The sequence below is a fragment of the Schistocerca gregaria genome, chromosome 1 (genome assembly GCF_023897955.1).
Source record: "Schistocerca gregaria isolate iqSchGreg1 chromosome 1, iqSchGreg1.2, whole genome shotgun sequence".
NCBI classification, from domain to species: Eukaryota; Metazoa; Arthropoda; class Insecta; order Orthoptera; family Acrididae; genus Schistocerca; species Schistocerca gregaria.
This window is the reverse complement of record NC_064920.1, coordinates 383,383,351-383,404,964: the sequence shown is the minus strand read 5'-3', so window position 1 is coordinate 383,404,964 and position 21,614 is coordinate 383,383,351. Positions and strand designations below refer to the sequence as shown.

The 21,614-nt window shown below is 39.0% G+C and overlaps 1 protein-coding gene across 4 annotated transcripts in view; it reads right to left on the bottom strand.

Annotated features, from left to right (window-relative positions):
• Positions 1–2,291, bottom strand: part of LOC126348418 (phosphatidylglycerophosphatase and protein-tyrosine phosphatase 1) — a 31,803-nt gene extending 29,512 nt beyond the window's left edge. For 2 of the 4 annotated variants that reach the window (XR_007565172.1, XM_050002355.1), the window contains exons 1-3: positions 1,586–2,291; positions 1,423–1,503; positions 1,146–1,355 (exon numbers count right to left, since the gene is read on the bottom strand). Coding sequence is in view for 3 of the 4 variants with exons in the window: in XM_050002355.1 (XP_049858312.1) it covers positions 1,146–1,355; positions 1,423–1,503; positions 1,586–1,723 (429 nt within the window). In the remaining variant the exon portion in view is untranslated. The remainder of the gene's footprint in view (positions 1–1,145; positions 1,356–1,422; positions 1,504–1,585) is intronic. The other 2 variants (XM_050002352.1, XM_050002353.1) reach the window with 2 other exon arrangements.
• Between the last annotated feature and the right edge of the window lie 19,323 nt (positions 2,292–21,614).

Genomic DNA, 21,614 nt, shown 5'->3' with positions numbered 1-21,614 from the left:
GACTGACGCACAGGTTTCCATATTTTATTGCGATCCTGTGTAGTGTCTATTGTTTTAATGTTTTCCTGTCAGAATTGATCCTATTCACCCCATTTTACGGTATCCACATGCTTCATAAAGAAAGGAATAATTCCAATTCCAGAGAAAAAAGGTACAGACAGATGTGACTATTACTGAACTATCAGTTTGATAAGTAATGACTGGAAAATATTGACATGAATTATTCAAAGAAGAATGGGAAGCCAACCTTGGCAATGATCAATTTGGGTTTCAGAGAAATGTAAGAAAGTGAGGAAATAGTAATGCTATGACTTATCTCAGAAGGTAGATTAAATAAAGCAAACCTACATTTACATCATTTGTAGACAAAGTAAGCTTTTCACAATGTTCACTGAAATACAATTTCTGAACTTCTGAAGGTATGAGGGGAGGGGGGGGGGGGAGGGATACAGAGAGTAACAGGTTATGTAGAAGTTGTGCAGAAACCAGATAGCAGCTATAAGAGGCTACAGGGATGAAATACAAGAAGTGGTTGAGATGGGTATGAGACACAGCTGCAGCCTTTCACTGGTGTTATTTAATCTGTACAGTCTGCAAACAGTAAAGTAAACAAAAGAAAAATATGGAGAACAAATTAAAATACAGGAATCATAAATAAAAAGTCACAAGTTTGCAATGACACTAACTCTGTTAGAGATGGCAAAGGATCTGAAGATCAGATGAATGGAATGGGCAGTGCCTTGAAAGCATGATATAAAATGTGCATACAGAAGCAAAACTAGGGCAATGGAATATAGTTAAATTAAATGAAGAAATATGAGACACTAAAAGTTGATTTTTGCTATTTGGACTGTAAAAATAACTGGCAATGCACAAAGCACTGAAACCTTTGAACAGAAGAATTTGCCATGTGGTGTTACAGGAGGAGGAGGTTAACTGGCAGATCATGTACCTAATCAGTTTCCCCACATCTATCATTTACTTTGGTTCATGTAAAGGTTGTTTTCTGTTGTCATTTGCCTGCCCTAATGTTAGTGCCCGAGTATTACGGAAGCTATTGCAATACTACTATAGCAACTACAAAGAAAGTTTTCTGCGTTACACAGCTACCATTCATTGTACGAAAAGCATGTAAGTTTACTTACCATCATAAGGTAGCAACCAACAAGAGTGGCACTACGGGTACGTCCTGCTTTACAGTGTACGTAAACGCTGCCGCCGCTTTGTTTCACTTCCTCAATAAATTCCACACCTCGTGAGAGTTTTCCTTGGCATGGTGCTTCAAATATGTCAGTAGTTGACAATTGAAGAAATCTTATTCCTAGCCTCTCCCAATCCTGAAACGTAAGACGAAACTGTTCATTAAATTGTTTAGAAAATTCGAATTTCTTTTGGTAGACGACATCTACGTTCCAGATTTACCTTCTTATTATTTGACAGTATCCTTAGTTCGTAATCTTCATTCATTGAGACTACGCCTTTGACGTTTTCTTCTTCGACCAACTACAAAACAAGTTAAAATATTGATTGAACAGTTCATTTATTTATTTGTACGTGTCATATGAACTCAACATGGACTGCCCACCTTTGTCGTCAACCACTTAAACGGCAGTGCGCCTAAAATCACAGTTTCGTCAATTCTGTCATACCATCTCCGTTTCGTACATTTCTCCATGGCAACATTGTATAAAAGTGTAGGATAAAACGATAATCTGGCGAACATTGTAAGCGGCTTCTCTTTCGCATACGTTTATTTTCTCCCCAATCTTCCTTGCGCCACTTTCCCATATCGCATACATGTCACACTTTCACACAAGCCGTTACTATTCAGAGGCGTAAGTTCCTATGGAATGGAAAGCACTTGTACTTGCTTGAGAGAGCAAACCAAGTCAGCAAAGAATTATTAAAAACAATGTCTTTCAGTTGGCATCGTTGCAGCTTTCTTTTTCCATAAATAATGTTCCGATTGCACTGCTTATAGACTTCAAATAACCACGGATAACAAAATAACTTCACTCATTCACTGTTGTTTGTAATCTGTCCTTCGACCATGGTCGAAGAATCTGTCCATCTACCCTAGTAGCATCTATGACATCTCGTCAAACTTAACGTGTTTACTGTTTATTATTATGTATCACAGTCTAACGTAAGACTGTTATGTATTATCAAGATGTAATTTGCAGACCACAACACTTTAATAAAAGCAACAAGCCAACGGTACCAAAACAATTAATGGAACTACAGTTTCAAATACAAGAAATTACCGAGCTAAGTGGCGCATCACACTGGACTCCTGTTGGGGAGGACGCGTCCGGACATACCGATTTAGGTTTTCCGTGATTTCCCTTAATCGCTTCAGGTAAATGCCGGGATGGTTCCTTTGAAAGGGCACGGTGATTTCCTTACCCATCCTTCCCTAATCCGATGGGACCCATGAACTAAGCTGCTCGGCCCACTTCCCCGAACCAACCTACAAGTAAATAGCAGAAACGTACGTGGTGTAGCCCTATATAGTTTTAAATGTATCTTTCACCCACAGTTAGAGATGTGACTGTATTGAATACAGATACACAGAAAGAGTAAAGTTATTAAGCGCCATTATGTAATACTCTATACTCCAGATGTAACAGCAAACTTTAGAGAAGACATCAGTTCAATACTATATATGTTTTGCCAGTTATACTGTCATCATAGGAGGAGACTTATCATCCATCAATCAATTGCGATAATTACTGTTTTATAATTTGTGGGCATATCAGGCCAGCTTACCAAACATTTCCCAGTGCCTTCTCTGAAAACTAGAACAGGCTGTTAAGAAACCAACTCATGATCAAAATATGTTAGACCTGATGGCAACAAATAGACTTGACCTCACTGAGGATGCCCATACTGAAACCGGTATCAGTGACAATGAAACACTTGTAGCAACAATAATTATTGAAGTATGAAGGGCAGTTGAAACAAGTAGGAAGATTTGCATCTTCATTAAGCTGGATAAGGAGGCAGTCATGACATATCCCAAAAGGGAACAAAACATTTATCATGGGGTAGGAGCATGTAGAATAATTGTGTTCAAAATTTACAGGAGCAGTCACCCATGCACTACACATAAGATACCTTGTAGAAAATTTAATGACAGGAGGGACTCATGATGATACACATTCACTGTCAATAAACATATAAGAAAATGGAGACTACTCTATAATAGGTACAGAATGAAGGGTTAAAGTGTGGTTCTGGATGTCCTCCCTCCCTTGCCCCCAACCCCTGAAATCACGGTTGTGATGATGGACTGATCTGTAGCACAGCTCGAGGTCTGGGTTAGGTTGAAAGGCAACAGTCTGGTTGTCAGTTGATTTAGCCAACAAACCTGAAATCCAGATGTAAGGGTGGTGTTGACAAACTGACCAGCAGTGTAGCTTTATGTTTATTTCTGTCCCATATTAAAAAATGCAAGTTGTTTCCATAAGTAATCGTTACCAAACAAAGTATAGGGTACTACAAAGAGAAATGCCAAATAAAATGTGTTTGCCTATAAACAGAGCAATGATTGAAGTCTTCAATGACTACCATAGGACAATATTATAAATGATCTTTCACAAAACCCAAACAAATTGGGTCATATGTTAAGCCCATTAGTGGCACCAAATTAAGTGTGCAAGCCCTCATAGATGAGATAGAAAATGAAAATAAGGGTGGCAAAGGAAAAGCAGAAATGCTGAACTCCATTTTCAAATGTTGCTTTACAAAGGAAACCCATGGGGATTGCCCTAATTTGATACTTACACCACTGAAAAGTTGAGTGAAACAGATGTTATTTATTTATTCTCCATGGACAAATACAAGGATTTGTTTTGGATAGTTTACATATTGATAATTTCCCCTTATAACATTGTGGGAAATAATTATATACAATAAGCCTACAGATAAAAAATTATGTTGCTTTTTTTGGTACATGTAAATACTATTTATAGAAATGAAAGTATTCTACTCCTCTGAGAGGAATTCCTTAATACTATAAAAACAATTATTGCTGAGGAACTCCTTCAAGGCAATTTCAAAGCAGCTTCCACTTAAGCTTTTTAATTTTTTTGGAAGTTTGTTATAAAATTTGATCCCCATGTAATAGGGGCTCTTGTCTGCCCTTCTTGTCTTATTTCTTTCCAGGTGATAATCATCACCCCTGCTAGTATTGTACATGTGCAATTCTCTATTTAGATGACTGTACTGCTTGTATTTTAGCATCAACTGAACGGTTTTATAAATATATTGTGATGGGAGTGTTAGTAGTTTTTTTTTTTTTTTTATTTTTTTTTTAAATTTTGAAAACTGCTTTGCAGGACTCATTATATCTAAGCTTACACATGATCCTAACTGCCTTTTTTTTTTTTTTAAGGATGAATACCCTATTTACATGCTTGGCAGCAGCACATCCGCATACTTCAATTCCATATGTGAGGTATGGATACACTAAAGCATAGTAAATTATACTAATTTGCTAATATTTAAGAAATTGTTACATTTTCCACATTGCATAAGTTGATTTCCTTAGTTTTTGGCATAAGAAATCGATATGATGCTCCCAAGAGAGACGCTGATGTAACATTACACCAAGGAAGGAAATTTTATCTTTCAATTTTATTTCTGAACACTATTCAGACACAACACTCCATTACCTTTAATCTTGTTTGTGGTGTATTTGAAATTTCATTATATTTGTTTTATTTATGTTTAAGCGTAAGTGATTGTTTTGGAAGTAATTATTCAATCCAAATAAGACACCAGAACAATTTTGGGCCAAATCATTGTCGTTGGTTCCCCAGTTAACAATGGTTGTGTCATTCACATAGTTAAGAATTTTGCTGTATTGTTCTGTGGGCAGATCATTAACATATAGTATGAACAATAAAGGACCCAGGACTGACCCATGAGACACACCATACTTTACTATAGCTGGACTGGAGCTGGTCTTCGTAACAACGTTGCCCATTTTGTGTGTGACTTGTGTGACCTGATATCTGTCTTGTACATATGACTGTCTGAGACTTTTGGCTATTCCTCTGATACCATAAGTTTCCAGTTTCTCAAGTAGTAGTTCATGAGATACTGTGTCGAATGCATGTGGTAAATATAGGCACAAACATGCCACCATTTCTTTTTCATCTAATTTCATAAGTATCATATCTACTACATCACATATGGCAGATGATGTTGAATAGCCTTTCCTAAAACCATGTTGGGTTTCTCATAGCACTTTTTCTTTGACAAGAAAGTTTTCTAACCATAGTATAATAATCTTTTCTAATACTTTGCTTAGGATTGGAATTAAGCTGATGGGTCGCTAGTTTTCGACCATGTCGATGCTAACTTTTTTTGTGCAATGGCTTGGCTATTGTATATTTTAATTCAAATGGAAACACACTTTTATTCAAACTTTCATTGAAGATGTGGGCCAGAACAAGTATGAGTGAATGTTTGCATTGTTTTAATATAATGGAGGAGATTTCAACTCGTCCTGTAGAGAATTTGTTTTGCATTTTATTTATGATTCCCTGTACTTCAGTTGTATCTGTTTCATACATAGACACTGATTTTTGTCCCTGGTAAAGAGTTCTGTAGTCATCAGTGTTAGAGGTCACACACATGTTACCTGAATTTATAAAGTGGGTATTAAAGACATTGCTGGTCATATATGGATCTGAAATATTTACATTATCAGTTGTTAGTTGGATATTGTTGACACTAGGCTTTGGTTTTCTGCTGATTCTCTCATTTACACAGTTCCATACTGATTTGCATGTCTCATTTGAGGTAGCAATTTTTTGCTATATAATTTCCTTTGTGCATACATTCAGTGCTTGTTTATAGGCTTTTCCACATGTTTGGTAGTTATCTCTAGTTGATGTGTCCGGGAACTCTTTATATAATTTCCAAGTAGTAAACATTTTCTTCTTCAGCTGTTTTACTTCTGAAGGAAGTCTTATACGGTTTTGGGTATATTTGTTTTTGAAAGTAACTGGACATGTTACACTGAAATGAGCAAAGGAAGTGTTATAAAAGTTATTGCATTTGTATGCAACATTATCTACACAATATATGTCATTCCATGTCTCAGACTGCAGTGCGGACTCCAAATTCTCTAAACATTTTTCATTTGTACATCTTATTTCCATCGTCTCATATTTCTTTATGAATCGTACATATTCAGTATTTCCTTTGTCAGACAAAGATGATCAGAGAGGTGTCAGTGGCATTGAGAAACAGATAAAATTGTCAAATTAAACTAAGTTCCAGGGCCCAATGGATTCTATGTCAGATTCTATACAGAACTTGCTGTTGAGCTAGCCCCCATTTTGCCATACTATACTGTAGATCCCTCAAAGAAAAACTGTGCATGGCATAATCCGTATCACTTCAGGCAGCAGGGTTACCTTCACAGTCTCTGATGTTATTGAATTTAGCATATGTTAAAATTCAGGAGTAAGTAAGAAACATGAACTTTTTTTGTTTTCTCCAAATAAATTCCTGCCCTGAGGTACAGGCCTCTAAAGATGACACCGTGAACCTCACTTTGAAGATGCGAATTTCGGATTTTTTTTTTTTTTTAATTTGTATCTCTGTGACAGTTCTAGATATTTTTTTTATCTGAAAGATAATTGCCTTATGATTACAATTGTATCCTCCATTTGGACATATCTGTCAAAGTTCTTTTACTGTGCTCATTTCCTGTTCACAATGTTATGAAGATTGTAATTGCTCCAGTTCCTATTGGTTCAATGGGAAGGCATCACTCTATATCAAAGGAAGATACTGAAGCAGTGGAACACATTTTTATTTCATTGACTGGCTAATTTCAGTACAAAACTGAGTGCACATTTTTATTTCATTGACTGGCTAATTTCAGTACAAAACTGAGTGCACAGAAGTTGAATAAACTGAAACCTCTAAGTCTTTGGACCTTTCACATACATTTTGGAAGCATTTAAAGGGCTTGAAAAATGAGTCTGTTACACCTCTTTCGAAACTAAAATTATGTTAAATAAGGTTAGGTTTTGATTTTTATGAGCCTGTTATATGATAATGTGGTAATAAAACAGGTTTTATGTATGGCAAAAATTTCAATTGTTTATAAAACCTGTTCAACCTAGAAGTGGAAGCTCTCCTTTTCACGAAATGTAGAACTATGTGGTACTAATCAACAGAAAAAAATCAAAATTTTATCGATTGGCATATTGAAAAGAGAGAGAGAGAGAGAGAGAGAGAGAGAGAGAGAGAGAGAGAGAGAGAAAATCCATCAATTATAAAAGAAAGTTCAGAATGCTATAGTAAAAGAACTTTGACAGATAAGTCCAAATGGAGGATTTCTTTGTAATATTGGGGCATCTAGATGACTGCTGAAAAGAATCCATTAAACTTCTGTACATGAGAAATCACACAAATCTAAAGGCTGTCAATTTAACTATACACGTGGGGATAACAATTATGAGCAGCTTAAATTGGAATGACCACAGAGATAATGTCATGGGGATGGCAAACCAAAGACTGTGTTTTATTGTCAGAACCCTGAGAAGACACAAAAAATCCACTAAAGTGACTACCTACACCAAAGTTGCGTGTTCTCTCCTAGAGTGCTGCTATTCAGTAAGGGATTCTTATCAGATAAGATGACGGAGGACATCAAAAAGATTCAAAGAAGAGCAGCTCATTTTGTAGTACCATGAAATAGGGGAGACAGTGTCATGGATATGACACACAAGTTAGAGTGGCAATCATTAAAACAAAGGCTTTCTTTGTTGCGGTGAGATATTGTCGCAAAATTTCAATTTCCAACATTCTTCACCAAATATGAAAATATTTTGTTGACATTCACCTCTGTAAGGTGAAATGATCTTTGTAAAAAAATATGACAGTTCAGAGCTCACAGAGAAATATTTAACTGTTCATTTTTCCTGCACACTGTTCAATAGTGAAACAGTAGAGAAACGATATGAAAGTGGTTTGATGAACTCTCTGCCAGACATTTAAATGTGAGTTGAAGAGTAGTCATGTAGATGTAGATGTAGACATCCATCACTTGCAGACCTCCTAATTTTTGAAAAGCAGAAACATTTTGAAAGTGTCATTGAAAACTCAAGTAATATTTCCGAAACATCATGGTCACAAGCAAATAGAGAAATAGGTAAATCTGTGAAACATACAACTTGTTGCGTAAGTAGGTGTATACCCACGCAAACACAGTTAGAAATCGGAAACTAACAGAGTCTGAACTCAAGTTTATTTTTATTTCATCACATATAGCAGGTAAGAGAATACATAAAATCAAATCAACAACAAAGAATAAAAAGGTAGGTATGAGAATCACAGTTGACGGCTCTCTTCTCTGTGACTCCTGTGCGAACTGTGGAGAATAATCTCTGTGGTTGTCACGAATTTTATGCATCGGCTGTGATCGACATGTGCGGTAGTCGCCACTTGAGCCCCCTTGGTGAGAGCGGAGCTTGGATGTTCCTCTCTGTAGCGGGCAGGGAAGTGCACTTGTCTGCCAGAACACGTGGTGCATCAAGGCTGCTGCTTTATTGACTGCGGAGGAAGCGGAGTGGGGTTCTGAATCGTTGTCTTGTGCTGATCGCTGCGCGATTCTGACATTGCAGGAGTGTCTTGAAGTATACCTGCAAGGGTGTGTGCATCTCCACATATCATGCGATGAGGTCCAGTGTATGGTGGTTTTAGTGGTGGTTTGACGCCATCTGTACGTAACAATACATGTGTGCAAGTTTTTAAATCGTTGTGCATGAATGTTACCGAGGCTCCATGTCTGGATGCTTTCGCAGGTTTGATTTTCTTGATCGTTTTTCTCAATCCTTGTAAATATTCTGACTGGTCATCTGCATTCAGTACCCCTGAATCGTCAGCGAACTCTCCGGGCAGACGTATAGTTTCTCCCTTGACCAGCTCTGCTGGGGAGGCATCCATATCAGGTTTAAAAATCGTCCTAAGACCTAACAGTACAATGGGTAATGCTTCTATCCATTTAGTACCATGGCACATGAGGGCTGCTTTTAAGGTACGGTGCCATCTTTCTACCATCCTGTAGCTTGCCGGATGGTAGGCGGTGGTGTGGTGATGGCAGTACCCACAGAACAATTCTGATTCGAACTGTCATCCTCTATCAGTTGTTATATGGAGTGGGCAGCCGAACCTCGATATCCAAATTGACGTGAAAACTGTTGCCAGAGTTTCTGCCGAGATGTTATCAGTAGGTATTGCTTCCGGCCAGCGTGTATACCAGTCAATGATTGTTAGCAGGTAGCGATTACCATCTGATGGTGGAATGTGTGAGAAGCGTGCCTTGACATCCGGGAATTGTCCGATTGGAGGGCACACATGTCTGCTCACTTTGCATAGCTCACAGCGTGGGCAAGATCCAGTCCAGTTACGGCAATCACGGTCTATTCCTGGCCATACAAATCTTTTAGACACCAGTCTGGTAGTTGTTTGAACACCGGGGTGACATAGGCCGTGCAGACAGTCACTCTTCTGCGATGTGTGATTGAAACGTAAGGGCGTGATCGACCATGTTGCACATCACAATGTAGTCATACGTCTTCCCCGGGCACGTCAACTAGCTGTAACTTCAACGCTGTGTTGTCATCACTCAACAAGGTATTTGGCTCATCATCTTCCTGCTGGCCTTGCAATAGTTCGGCCATAGTAACAGGCCGTGTTATACTCGATACTCGTGACAAACAATCAGCTACCACGTTAGTTAAACCTGAGATGTGGCGTAAGTCTGTGGTGAATTGGCTTATGAACTCCAATTGAGAATACTGCCTTGGAGAGCACTTGTCTCTGTTCTTGTTGAATGCATAAGTCAAGGGCTTATGATTGGTAAAAATTGCGAAATCACGAGCTTCGACTTGTGGCCTGAAGTGTTTAATTGCCAAATATACAGCCAAAAGTTCTCTATCGTAAGCCCTCCAGTGTTGTTGTGCCGGTGACAACTTGTTCGAATAGTATGCCAAAGGTTTCCATTCGCCATCCACCAATTGTTGCAGGGCTGCACCAACACCAAACTGGCTAGCGTCCACCACCAGTGCCAAAGGTGCTTCTAGTTTAGGGTGTGCCAGCACTGCGGCCTGAGCCAGACTCTGACGTGTCACTTCGAATGCTGCATCAGATTCCTCATTCCATTGTATGGTTGCATTGCAGCGAACCTTTGGGCCGGTTAATAACGCGTTTAACGGTGCCTGCTGTTCAGCTGTCCATGGTAGGTGCCTTCTGTAAAAATTTAACATGCCTAGGTATCTTCTTAATTCCTTGACCGTAGTAGGCTTGGGCTTGTGTAGAATAGCCTCAACTTTTCCGGGTAAGGGTGCTGATCCTGTAGCAGATATGTGATGACCTAGAAATTCCACTTCAGGTTGGCCAAACAGGCATTTTGCTGTATTTAACACTATTCCAAACTTCTCTAAGCGTTGGAGTACTTCTTTTAAATGCTGCTTGTGCTGTTCATTGTTTGCAGAATATATGAGAACGTCATCCAGGTAGGCAAAACAAAGGGCAATCCTCGTAATACAGAATCCAGAAAATGTTGCCATGTCTGTGCGGCATTTTGTAGACCAAACATCATGAAATTACTTTCAAACAATCCAAAGGGTGTTATTATGGTAGTCTTTGGTACGTCTTCTGGCGCTACAGGAATTTGTGTATAGGCCTTTGTGCAATCTAGCACACTAAAGACTGTGGCGCGATGAAGCGCGTGATTGTAGTCCCTTAACAAATGTACAGGATAATGATCCGGAATAGTTCTGGCGTTCAGTGCTCTGTAGCCACCACACGGACGCCAGGCTCCACCTTTTTTTGGTATGAGGTGTAAGGCCGACGCCCATGGACTGGATGACGGGTGTATAATTCTTTCTTTAAGCATTAGCTCGAATTCCGCTTTAGCTATAGTGAGGTGTTCTGGTGTTAGTCTCCTAGGTCGATATGACATAGGTGGGCCGTCCATGGTTTTTATGTAGTGTACTGTATCATGTAACACTTTCTGTGGAGCTCCTGGTGGGTTCATTAATTCAGGAAAATCCGCTAGGATTGTGCGGTACTCTGCGTCTGCCATTTGAATTAACTTAATACTGGTACAATCTGTGTCACGATAACAACAAGCCATAGATAGGTTGGTGAAACTGTCTATTAGGCGAGCATTGGCCAAGTATGGCAAAAGTCTGAAGTGTGATAAGAAATCAGCTCCTAGTATTGCTTCTGTGACATCTGCTACCGTGAAATTCCATTTAAAATCTCTACGAAGTCCCAAGTTCAGATTCTCTTGTTGTAATCCGTATGTTGAAATCTGCGAATTGTTGGCAGCGGATAAGTTAAATGCAGTGCGCGGCCGGCAACAATGCAAGGGCTGTCTTGGTAGTATACTGAGGTCTGAACCGGTGCTGATTAAAAATTTCCTGCCTGATGCACGATCTGTTATAAAAAGGCGTCGAGATGCAGGAAGGTAGGAGGTAGCATCTACTGCCACTTTCCACTCCGATTTGGAGAAAGAGCATGGGCTAATGCATTTACGTGATTGCTCTCCATACCGACTATGATACCAACAAATGGTCTGTCTGTTCTTGGTTGTAGATTGCGATGCAGAGCGACTTCCATGTCATCGTTGGCTATGGCTTCTCTGATTGACAATGATGCCATTCGACATTAGTTTCGAGAGTTGTGTGCATTGGAGATCGACCTTGGCGGTTAGTGCATCGTAATCAGCCCGAGACACCATAGTAGATGCAGCTGCTATGCTGACAGGTATGTCTACAACGCTGACCTGTGTGTTCGGCGTGATCGCTTCCAGTATGCGGTCGGCGAGTTCTGCTACCACGTCCAGTGATGTCTCATTGTGCGTGGCTTTTACTTGCGGTGGCAGGCAGGAACTCCACAGGGTACGCAGAAGGCTGTCTGGAATTGTGCCGGGGCCCACCTTGCTGCGGAGATGGCGCAGGAACTGCGAAGGTTTCCAGTCACCGATTTCTTCTTGCATCAATACTTGTCAGATTCTATCTTCTTGAGAAACGGCTAAGTGTTATATCAGTTCAGTCTTTAACCGTTCATATGCATTCTCTGTTGGAGGAGCTGTTATGATATCCCGAACTTCAGTTGCGTAACGATGATTGAGTTGGCTTACTACGAGGGAAAACTTAGTTGTTTCTGCAGTTATCTCTATGTACGTGAAATTCGCTTCCACCTGTGCGAACCACAGCGTTAGGTTGTGTGGCCAAAAGGGTGGTAAGCGAACCGCTAACCTTGATACTGCTGGCGTGTCCATATCCGTATCTCCTGTTCTGCAGTTGTGGTCACCAGTGTTATGTAAGTAGGTGTGTACCCACGCAAACACAGTTAGAAATTGGAAACTAACAGGGTCTGAACTCAAGTTTCTTTTTTATTTCATCACATATAGCAGGTTGCCAAGTAAGAAAATACATAAAAGTAAATCAACAACAAAGAGTAAAAAGGTAGGTATGAGAACTACAGTCGATGGCTCTCTTCTCTGTGACTCCTGTGCGAACTGTGAAGAATAATCTCTGTGGTTGGTGTGAATTTTACGCGTCGGCTGCAATCGACATGTGTGGTAGTCGCCACAAACTGAAAATCAGTTGCTGATAAATGGCACAAAAGAAACTCATCAGAATAAGATAGAAGATCTTTTTAGCAATTACTTTGTCTCTGTTGGCTCCATCATCTTAAAAATCACAAATGCAAAGTATATTTTTGATACCAACAAGTGGAGAAGAAAAAATTAAAATAGTGAGGAGCTTGAAGCAGTTGGATAAGACGGTGTTATTCTGGACACTCTTAAGAAATTTATTCATAAAATTGCGTCACTTTTATCACAATTATCAACTTTCATATGGAAGATGGTATATTTCCAGATCAGTTGAAAACTGCTCCAGCTGTGTCTATTTTTAAAAATTCTTCCAAGAATATCCAAAATCTTTGAGAAAAGTGATATACATAATAATCTGGAACTTACTGTTAACCAAAAAAAAGTGATTTCTAAGGGGCAGTATGGGTTTGTCGAGGGTAATCCACCACTACAGCAGCATCCAACTTAATCGAAGATGTCACTCAAACAATAGACAATAAAGAACATGTATTTGGCCTCTTTATAGACTTACAAAAAGCTTTTAACTCTGTGGATATGACCATAGTGCTGGACAACTGTGGAGCTATGGCATTTGAGGCACATCCCATAATCTGATTAGATGCTACTTGACAAATAGGAAGCAGTTTGTGTCTATTAGTACTACAGAGGGAGCATACAAATCAAACATCACTGACATTAATTTTGGTATTTCACAGGAGGTCAATATTAGGATCACTTCTTTCTATTATTTATGCTATTGATATTCACTCTATAACAAACCATGCTACAGTTATCTTATATGCAGTTGATACCATGCTAATATAATAGAAGCTATTCGCAACTCGAAGTGGAATTCAATACCGCAGGAGACATCACTCAGCAGTATTTTAATGAAAACAAACTGAAATTACAAACAAATAAATCAGCCTATATTGAATTTGATCTTGGGAGGCATAAAACTCATGAAAACCAAATTTTAATGGATGATGCATACATTAAAAAAGAATAATTGACCAAATTTCTTGGCTTGACACTTGATGCAGAGTCAAACTGGTCTGATCATGTAAATGATATTTGGAAAAAGCTATCTACTACCATATGTGCCCTAAGAAAACTGACACTTTTTTGTAACATTACTTCTCTGAAGCAGAGGTATTTTGCACTATTTGAATTCCATCTAAGCTATGGGATAGTGGTATGGGGATCCAGCAGTAAAGGTAATAGGATTGGTTAAAATGGCTCTGAACACTATGGGACTTAACATCTGAGGTCATCAGCCCCTAGAACTTAGAACTACTTAAACATAACTAACCTAAGGACATCACATACATCCATGTCCGAGGCCGGAATCAAACCTGCGAGTGTATCGGTCGCATGGTTCCAGACTGAAGCACATAGAACCACTCGGCCACACCAGCTGGCAGGTAATAGGAAAAGTGTAATTTTCCTACAGAAGAAGGCACTTAGAAATATGGGTAACAAATGTGCCTGGAAATCCTGCAGAAATTTGTTTAAAGAAATTAAAATATTAACTGCTCATAGCCTGTATGTACTCAAGATAATCATTATGGCAATTAACAGTAACAAAATGCTTAATAAAGAAATACATGATCACAACAACAGAGAGAGACCCTGCAATATCTCTCATATAACAACACTTTATGAGAAAAGCCCTCACTATGCAGTCATAAAACTACTGAATTGCTTCCATCATAAAATCTCCAAATTGCCCATTACAGAATTAAAAAATAAATTAAAATTATGCCTCCTAAACATTCCTGTGTATTCAATAGATGAGTTTCTATATTTAGCACACTCGTATGATGGAAGACCCTCTTTTTAAAAATATATGAGTCACAGATCTTAGAATGGGTCACAAACTGTAAATATTTGAATCTCAGATCATGAAGACTGTGTCACAAACTGTAAATTTCTTAATCTATGTATTGAAATAGCAATTTCTTTTTTATATATAGCCCATATATGCAACATTGTTCTCTCAACTAAACTTGCTGCTCAAATCAGATGCAGTTACTGTCAGGCCTTAGTCCCCAGAGATGACAGTGGCCATGTTTGTGTGTGATTTGTGCTAGTGTGAATGTGTATGAGTATTCAAATATCGTCCAATGCAGTCCCAAACAATCAGTCTTTCCTTCTCAACCTGTATTTTAAGTCTCTCCTGACCCGTGGTTCAGAGTGACTTTCCCAAAATCTACCCGTTTTCCTAGACTTCTCCAGTCCTTTTCCTGTACCCTTTTTCTTCCCCTTCAACCCTTCTGCCTGAAGAAGGAGCCACTGACTCCAAAAGCTTGCCAATCACAACAGCCTTTATGTGTGAGTAAATTTTTTTATCTATCAAATTAAATAATTTGATCAACAGTTGATGGATTTATATGTCTGCTGAATATTTCTAAGATTCTTTTTCATTGCGCCTGTCCATGACTCAATGCCTTGTCTATGCAATCTATCCTTTCTACCTTGTTAACAACGTGGGAAAAGACAGACTGCTACTTACCATAAAGGTGACACACTAAGCTACAGACAGGCACGATTATAAGACACTTACACAAAGTTTTTGGCTACACACTTCATCAGAAAAAGAGAAACATACTCCATTCATTCACACAAGAAAATATGCTCGTGCGCACATGACCCCCAACTCTGGCATTTCTGCACTGTAGTTATTCCATCCTCGATTTTCCATTGATTGTATATTTTCTTTGATACATATTAAGCAGTTATATACAGAAAGACTTTAGGATGCCATTGTATTGAGTTACACAAACTTTTTTTACAGGATTCTGTAAGACCCAATCCTTAAATATAGCTGATTGTTTTTTTCTGCCATTTGAATAGATATGTGGCAGAACACCATATTGCAGCTGTGACTGAAAGAATGCATGGTGAAAAAGAACTAGTTATTTCTTTTCGATAGAATACCTTAGTTTATATTATAGTGAATCAAGTTTTAAATGTAACCTAAAATCACTTCATCTGTTCAAATCCTGGTACCCTACAAAGAAAAATAAAAAAATATCATTTTTAAGTGCAGAAGCACTGAATTTTGTATATGTTCACCAGTTTTAAAACTAATCATGTATACATATCCTGTAAACTGACTCATTCTACTTAATTTCAACAAAAATCATTCAAATGATAGTGACTGACACAATAATGGAGTACTATCTCAAAAATGCTGTGTGAATATCAAGATACATCTTGATAAGATTACAAAGAGGTACAAAGATTGGCAACTTGTTTTTTAAATGCTCAGAAATATGACACTGTGTGCTTTGCAAAACACAGAAGAGTAGAATCGTATAACATCAATGACTCACAACCGAAATCAGTTAACTCAGGCAAGAACATGGGTATAACAATTTGAAGGGACATGAAATGGAATGATAACATAGTCTCAGATGGAGGTGAGCAAAGTGGTAGACTACAATTCATTGATAGGATAGTGGGAAAACACAGTCAGCCTACAAGGGATCCTTAGAAAATGGCTCTGAGCACTATGTGACTTAACTTCTGAGGTCATCAGTCGCCTAGAACTTACAGCTAATTAAACCTAACTAACCAAAGGACATCACACACATCCATGCCTGAGGCAGGATTCAAACCTGCGACCATAGTAGTCGCTCGGCTCCAGACTGTAGCGCCTAGAACAAGGATCCTTAGAATCAGAGTATACTAAAGGTTGTGATAACATACAAATGAAGTTAATCAAACAGTGTTCATGTGAGTTGAATTCTATCTTAAGTCATTTGTGTAATCAATCTCTTGTCAGTGAAACATTTCCAGGGTGGCTAAAATATGCTGAAGTCAATTTACAAGAAGGGGGATAGAGAGACACCATAAAACTATCAACCAATTTCACTATCAAACTATCAACCAATTTCACTATTGCTGGCTTTTTCAAAAATATTTTCGAACATTGTGTGGAAGCATCTTCTTAAGCATATGACTGCAAATAATGTATTTTAAAAGTCACAATTTGGGTTTCTTAAGGGTCCCACTATAGAGAAGGCTATTAACTCATACAATAAGAATGTTCTTAATTCATTAGATAACAAATTAGATGCTCCTAGTATTTTCTGTGAATTGTCAAAAGCCTTTGACTGTGTGAATCACAGCATATTCTTAAGTAAGTTAGTAGTCCTGCAAAATGGTTTGAGTCTTACCCCTTTTTTGGACCAAGGTAAGTGATTTTACATCTTATGCAAATTGTTCTTATTCCTAGTATTGATACTACACATTGAGCTACTGGTTGAAAATAGAGACATAGGAAAATTGGTGCCAGACAGTGCCTTGTACCTGGATTTCCCGCTTAATCACAAGTGGTCACCTTAACCATCTTGGCTATCTGTGCATGCTTCCACGACCAATCGAAACTTCTAAATGTCACTGTGTGTACACCCCCATTGCTTGCATCTTATCTGGATTCCTGCAACAATGTTAATAAGACTAAAGTTTTCAGAGTTAGTATTATCACCATTTTGCCCATTTAGCCTGTAATAATTATTCCACTTTTTATTACTATGTCTGTTCCTTCAGTTAGGGATGCATCTCTGAAGGAACAGAGGTACAACAAAAAGACTGCTATACATTTAAGCTTCCAGCCAAAAAGCCTCCTTCCAAAGCAGAAAACATACACATTCAAGCAGACATAATTCACATATACACATGATCAATGTCTGTGGCCACTGATATCTCAAAGAAAGGATTAAGCAACAGCTCAATGCAGGAATTATACAACCCTCCTTATCTTACTACATATACTTATTATTGCTAGAGCAAAAGACTATGCACACCAAAACCTAAGGGGTCAGCAGACCAATTTTTGCATTTTGCTCTGTTGGTGTTACAGACACTTAAGTGGGTATAATATGGGAATTACACCTCACATCTACTTTCTGATTTATTGTTATAATCAGGGAGGCATAGGATGTCTGCCACCGAGTGGCCTAGATGTCATGCATACCTAACTCACACAGTTTCTAGCACTATGGTCATGCTTCTTGCAAATGTGAATGCTAGCCAGTTACTGAAATCCCACCATAGGGAGCTGTAGGATCTATCAGTAGGCCTTTGGTATTATCTGCTTATTGATTAGGTATTGTGAGAGACTGAGTCACACTCTCAACAGATAGAGACTAGTTCAGATGTGTTTTTGGTGGCACAGTTTCTTCAAGCTGCTGAGGAGGCCAAACCACAATCGTCTGTTCTGATGATCTGTGATGTGAATTACATTAGTGGTTGATAGCTGTTGGCAGCTCTCCAGTTCATTTTTGCTCTACCCTGTCTTATTCTTATCACAATGCCACCAGAGCTATTCTTCACTTCTTCGTTTGCCAAGGAAGGTAATTTTTAATGAAACTTCCCAGCAGTACTGCCTTACTATTTTGCCTTTCCTAGGCAAGATTACTAAAGCAGTATGCAACCTTCTTATCACGGTCAACTAGTTTCTATTAAAATTACTCTAATTTAGAGAGATATTTCTTCTGGTGTGCGTGATTGATACAGCGTTAATGTTACCAGTTTACCAGTGGAAGATTAGTTTCTTTGTGCTCCAACTCTCATTGGCAGTTTGGCAACAATCCATTGTGCTCTCTTTCTGTGAGCTTATGGTAAGCCTATTTTTACTTAGTGGGGAACCAATGTGGCCTACAGCAGTTTACTGCATCAAGTCATAGCTTGTTGCAATCTGACACACAATGTCTGGAAAGAAGAGTATTTTGCTAAGCTGTCGGCCATGGCGCCCCCTCAGTTGATTCCATAAATATTTGGTACACATCATCCATCACCAATTGTCCCTGTACAGTTATTAAAGGATATTTGTTCACGTGAGTCATTGCACACCACACTTGTGAAAGTCATTTTGCTCCTGCTGAACTCAGGCAGGTCTAATATAACGTGAATCCATACCCCTGCCTAACCCCCCTGTTTATGGCTGTCTGTAACAAGTGGAAAGCAGGCAGTCTTATGTGGTGTGAAATGTGTTGGATTGACTGGGACACTAAGGAGCAGGCAGATGGTCACACTTTTCAATTCTCCCCAGAACACCTTTCAAGCCAAAATGCCCCACATGTTGATTTTGATCCCAATTCTTCCTTGCCACAAGCCTAACATGAAAATTTCAGCATTAACTTTTAGCCAAACTACACTGCAGATGCTGATTTCACATCCCTTTTCCTTCCATTCCAGCGTATGGTGCAGAAAATTGGGCCCTACACTGTAAGCTTTCCAGGTTACTACACTGATTTTGGGTTCTCATGAAAATCAGGTTTTAATGCTGACACACTATTCATGTCTACCGAAGGTTAGCAAAAATGTGGCTTATAACAGCCAACAGATAAATGAATAAACTGGCACTTGCCAACAATTCCAAGCTGTCTTCTGTCTGTCATTGTCGGCCAGCCATCACTGAACCTACCAGTTTGACCAAGTAACAACTTATGATTCTTCTCATGGTCACAATAGTGTGTATGGATTATTCCCCCCTCAACAATTTACTGCCATTACTTCAAAACCTTGTAGTTGTGTCACTGCTCTGCCTGTTGATGAACATACCATCCCAGTTGCCTTCGCTGCTGTAATACTAATTGCATTGTGAGATATTCATGTCTTGCATGTCAAAAAGGAATACTGTACATTGTTCGCTTTACTAACCACTGTCATTGGAACACCACCATTGCATATGCAGCCATCCAAATCCAGAGCTTTTTTAAATGATGAAGTAACCTGCTGTCTATACCCCACTATGCTGTGACCTTTGCTGAGATCAGGCTGACACTTTTCCAGGAAGAATAATTCAACATGCAGCCCTTAGACAAACAACTGCTAGACTGTGAGTATGCTTTAAGGCATTTTGGACAAAATGAAGCCCACTGATCCTTATGAAATCTAGTCCACGTGATTGCCAATATTCATTAACACCTATTAGCATTTCTGATACCACTCCATAATGTCGAGTAAAGTGAGTGTGGTGTAATACTACAGGAAAAGTACTTAAAGCAGTGCTCAGAGCTCTCAATCATTTGCATGCTGTCTGGTGGAAAAACCCATCCACCCTGCAACATGCTTGTAAATGCCCATGACACTCTTACCCACCAGAAAATTAGCTGATCTGCGTAGATAACAGCTTACTCACAAACACTCTTGCAGATTCAGGTAGTTGCCACTGGATTAGTCCAACAAGATGAAAATCTTCAGAATGTCATGGATTGAGCCTTATTAAAGATGCATAACAACTTATTCAGCACTGCAGTTGTGTTAAAAATGACCAAAGTCCTACAGGTTCTCCTTCACAATACCCATGTCATGTAGCTGCATGTACATATGCTACATACCACTATTCAGTTAGAGCTTCAACATATACTTAGCCCCAACCTTATGCCTTCCAAAATTATCACACACATTTTATCTAAAATCTCTGCACAAACCATAACAGTTTTGCAGATGGCCTATGCCATTCAAGAATCCTACCTACTTCACTGCCACTGTGCGTTGAAAGGACTAGGCTCTGTTATACCCTTAATGTAAGGAAAAACTTGCCAACCACCTGTACTGTTTGCAAATTTGAATGTTACTGCCTGTATTCTTGTCCTACTGCAAGGGGTGCCCTAAACAAATACATCACTTGGCAGACTTATGACTTTCTACTCTGGTTGGTCCTCTATTTATTCTCACAATGGCCGATAGTGTTACAGAGGTCATTTTATATTGGTTCGTCAAACAGCATTGCACCACCAATCACATGCACTAGGCACTCAAACTCAGGTACTTCAATAATTGGCTTCTGTTTTGCCTAGTCGGCATGCTGTTTTGTCCTCCATGGACCTCAAGGTTTATCTGCTTACCTTTTCTACATATAATGAGTCTATTGAGGAATGGGATGCGTACAAGAAACATCTGTGATGACCCTTTTCAGCTTTTGAAATTACTGATGCTATTTTATGTTGTGCCTTGTTCTTTAGATGGAATGTATAACGTACTGTGTGAACTCGCACCTTTTCAGGATCCGTCTTCTTTAACACTTGACCAAATGTATGAACTTCTTCCAAAATACTATTGTAAGCACACCATCATTATCACATCCTGGGTTGAGTTTTACTGTTGTAGTAAGCAACCACATCAATCCTATCAAGCATGGGCAGCTGACCTCCACGGATGAAGTCATGATTGTCGTTTTGTGTTCAACATGCATAATGAGCCATATGCTGATCAGATAAAGAAGATGCTATAATTCATTTAGCTCCAGATCATGAGGTGTGAGATCGTGCTCTGCAGTGTGAAAAACCATCCCTCATTGAGGTTTTAGCTATTGCACAGTTGTTCAAGGTGTTGCGAGCTGAGTCATGGTGTGAGGTATCAGCAACTCAACAGTCTCCTCCATACCAAACTTCATATACTTCGCTGGTAAAGACATTCTGATGGTGGTCTGCACTTGGTCACAGTGTCAAGGTGGCCAGCCTTACTCTCAGCAGCTGCTGCACCAGCAAAGTAAACTGGCCAGTAAATAGCAACATATGTGTCCTGTCCTGCCCTTATTGTTTCATTAGCTATGAGTGCCCAGACTGTTCAAAGGCAGGGCCACCTGTCATAATTGCAACAAAAAGATCACACTGCTTCTGTTTGTAATACAAAAATTCAGTGCAATGATCCTTATGTGGATATGGATATTAACATTTATTGGTTATTTCTGTTGCATCAAACAAGCTTTTCATTGGTGTTACGTTTTTTTCTAAAGTTCTGCACATGAAAATGGGTACAGCAACTGTCATAACCTTGTTAAACCCACAAACTTATATGGACTAGGGCTTCACTCTGTTTCTCCCTGTCACGAAAATTTGTAAATAACAATAAACAGAATATTTCTATTCTCCACCAATTCTCTGCCCTAGTGACTTACAAGTCAATAGTCCAGTCACTTACATTTCTTGCTGTAGATAATGCACATGTGGAGTATCTCTCT